The 3,308-nt window shown below is 42.1% G+C and overlaps 1 protein-coding gene across 1 annotated transcript in view; it reads left to right on the plus strand.

The window, feature by feature from the left end:
* Positions 1-1,064: 1,064 nt before the first annotated feature.
* Positions 1,065-3,308, plus strand: part of MSL3 (male-specific lethal 3 homolog (Drosophila)) — a 20,114-nt gene continuing 17,870 nt past the window's right edge. The window contains exons 1-4 of the mRNA XM_010153147.1: positions 1,065-1,079; positions 1,410-1,492; positions 2,061-2,156; positions 2,728-2,813. Of these exons, the coding sequence (XP_010151449.1) occupies positions 1,065-1,079; positions 1,410-1,492; positions 2,061-2,156; positions 2,728-2,813 (280 nt within the window). The remainder of the gene's footprint in view (positions 1,080-1,409; positions 1,493-2,060; positions 2,157-2,727; positions 2,814-3,308) is intronic.

Below are 3,308 nucleotides of genomic sequence, written 5' to 3' on the forward strand. Positions count from 1 at the left end.
GAGGGGCGGAGCGGCCGAGGGGCTCTCAGTGTCGGTCTGGGTTCCCCCCTGCCCTTCTCCGCTGGGCACCGGCAGAGTCATTCGGACATCACACTGTCACCCCTGCGCTTTCCCAGCGTAGCTCGAGTTATCCCGCACCCCCGCCTGCTCCCACCCGCACTGCCCGCCTTTCGGACCGGGTTAACTGGCACCGGCCTGCGGGAGGGGACCCAGGCGGTCACGGGCCCTAAGTGCTGCCGGAGGAGGTGACTGACCCACGTGGGCCTGGCCTTAGGAGTCGTGATAGTAACTGCTGAACTCTGTGTAAATATAAAACTGCCGGGGGGTGTCACTGAGACGCAGAATAATTTCTCAGTCCTAAGCCGGCGGTACCTAGCTTGCAAACACTTCTGTTTTGTTTCTGAGAGGGGTGAAAAGGGAGTGTGGCCACTGGATTTCCTGACCAAATTCATACTTTTTGCTGCAAGTTTGCTAATTCTGTAGGTCAATGTTTTTTCCAAACGTCTTCGATCAGGACCTCCCATCTTCCCGTAATATTTTGGGCTGCTTTTTTGTTGGTGCATGTATTCCTATATTCTGACCACCCCAACAGCTTTAACTGCTTGCCCTAGAGGTAACCTGAGTGCAAAAAAAAATGGTGCTTTTTCTTCTTTGCTTTCAAACACCTCCGAACTCCAGCGTAACTGTCCTTGATTCCATCGATAGTGCTTAAATTCCGGATTCCCAAGTTAAGTAGCCTAACTACTGGCTGCATCTGGAGGTACATGTTCTGTTGAGAGCCATTGAAGTGCCGACAGAATTATTCCTTTGTTGTTGCTAGTCCTGGTGGTGGTCTTAACGATCTGCCTGAAATGCCTTTTGAGGTGCAGGCCCTTTCAGACTGGCCCATTTTGCACGTGTGAAAGTGAGGGGAAAAAAAGAAAGGCTCAGATATTCACAAAGTCTTTTAATGTTTTGTGTCTACAGTTCAGTGTTGTTCGAGAGAGCAGCTTTACTGAGGTTTATGTATATGGTACTGTTGTCTTTGCCTTTGAGGGCATGAAGAGACAGCACTAGGAGAAAACATGGGTAGCCCAGATGTATATCCAGCCTATCCTTATTGTGATACTGCATTGTTTTGCATCTCCCTTTGTCTGTCTTGAAAGCGTGGGACATGTTAGGATGGAACAGAGATAGTTTACAGTCCCCAGGTTTAAAATTGCTCAATAAAAAAAGCTAGTTCTTATGACTATTTGGTATAATCCATATCTTCTGCTCATACCAATATTCACAGGCAAAATTGTAGGTATATGTCATTTCTGGAAATAAATGCTGCTTTTTTTTTTTTCTTTGTGCATAAGTACCCTACATACTGGAAAGGCTACCTTCTTTCAAGGTTTTTAATGCATCCTATTCAATATTTGTTTCAGATTGTTGATATTATTGTTGGAAAAGATGAGAAAGGCAGAAAGATTCCAGAATATCTGATCCACTTTAACGGTTGGAACAGAAGGTAAGAACCTGTATGTGTGGTTTCAGTTCTTCAACTTTTTCATTGTGCGAAGGCGTTGCTCAGTATATCAAAGGACTTCAGTGTCTGCATGAATATTTTTGGTTTTTTGAATGCCTTTAATATACTTGCCTCATGTTGACCCATTGGTCTGTATCCATAAATTTTAGTGGATCAGTTTGATAGCCGTGAGTTTAAACTTAATGGAATATCTGTCTTTGGCACATGCTCATGGCTTCTAGGTTGCCATTAATAAAAGGAGTTTATACTTTGATAAATCTAGGCCTGGATTGTTTGGTTATCAAGGCCAGTCCATGAGTGCAGCCTCTGATCTGTAGCAAGTGTTGGTGGTATAAATGCTATTGCTTGTGAAGTCGAGGTTTGAGGGATTTTAGGTAGCAACACAGGAGTCGAAGGCATGTGATTACAAAAGGACGCAAAGCTTTTGTGATGCAGATGTTGCTTCTGAATGACATTAAAAGTGCTGTTTATATTTAATGTATATTAATTCATTAGTAAACATGAGTAGCATACGTTCGTGGCTGTTAATTTTCTTTTGACCTATCCTTAGCTGGGATAGATGGGCAGCTGAAGATCATGTTCTTCGCGATACGGACGAAAACCGCAGATTACAGCGTAAATTGGCACGGAAGGCTGTGGCTCGCATGTAAGAAATCCTTTTGGTCTCCACGTGAATGAGAGATTCATTTTTGGATTCAAACAGATACATCCGTGTGTCTACAAGTGAGCTTGTCCTCTAAGCTCGTGCTGTAGATGGTAGATATCTACTCAGTACAGTCAGTGCATTCTAGAGAGCTACTCTTCTCATACCAAGGTAGATATCTACGTATTGTTATTAAACAACACTCTAAATGACTGACACTTAATAACTATGTTATTCTTAACCATTGCTGCGAAATCCCTGTGTATTGGATCTACATCTTCCCAAAGAAATGTACTTGAAAAATAACTTAGGAAAACCTGAAGTATTTTTCAGCCAAAGGCAATAATCTAATATTGGTTGGCCATGGCTTGAGGATCTGCTTGAGAACACGAATATGAGGTAATGTACAGACATTAAGGTATCCACTCTCAAATAAGCATTGTCCAAATTATTTCAGCATTAATTAATGAAAATAACGTACGTTTCCTGTGCATTTGCATGTAATGTAATTAGCTAGGATAAACAAATGAAATCATGTTAGCCAAATTTCAGTGAACCATTTTATGTTCTCTAGGAGAAGAAAGGGAAGAAAGAAGAGACGTTGCAGGTTGCCTGGTGTTGACTCTGTATTAAAAAGCCTTCCTGCAACCAGTGAAAACTGTGAGCTTGTTTTCATTCTTTGATAACTGGCATGATGCCTTCAACTTTTTGAGCTAGATGTACGGTGCATGGTGTAACTGGCTTTTAGGATGACACGAGAGTATCACAGTCCTGTTTGAAATGCACAGAGGCACTCATATGAAAAGTGAGCACTGTGTTTCATGCTACGCCTCTCTTAAGTTATCTTCTTTCTTGTGTTCTGGAGACTTTTCCTTGTGTCTCTTCAGCTCAACTAATCTAATCAGTGATTTCAGAGCTTAATGCTGCTTTGGTTAGTGTAGTATTGAGGTGCACGAAGCCCTCAGTTTTCTTCCTTTGCTGTTAGGGAACAAGGCACTCCTTGCAAGTGTTTCTACATATTATAGGGGGCAATAATGTTTTTTTTTCCTCAGTCTACCTTGCACAAAAGTCTGTTTCTTGTCAGCTGACTGGCCGATTTGACTCTTAATCTACCTCTCTAATTTCATACCTTTTTTTTTTTGTAGCTTGAAAACC

Source organism: Eurypyga helias, unplaced genomic scaffold (assembly GCF_000690775.1).
Source record: "Eurypyga helias isolate BGI_N326 unplaced genomic scaffold, ASM69077v1 scaffold13676, whole genome shotgun sequence".
NCBI classification, from domain to species: Eukaryota; Metazoa; Chordata; class Aves; order Eurypygiformes; family Eurypygidae; genus Eurypyga; species Eurypyga helias.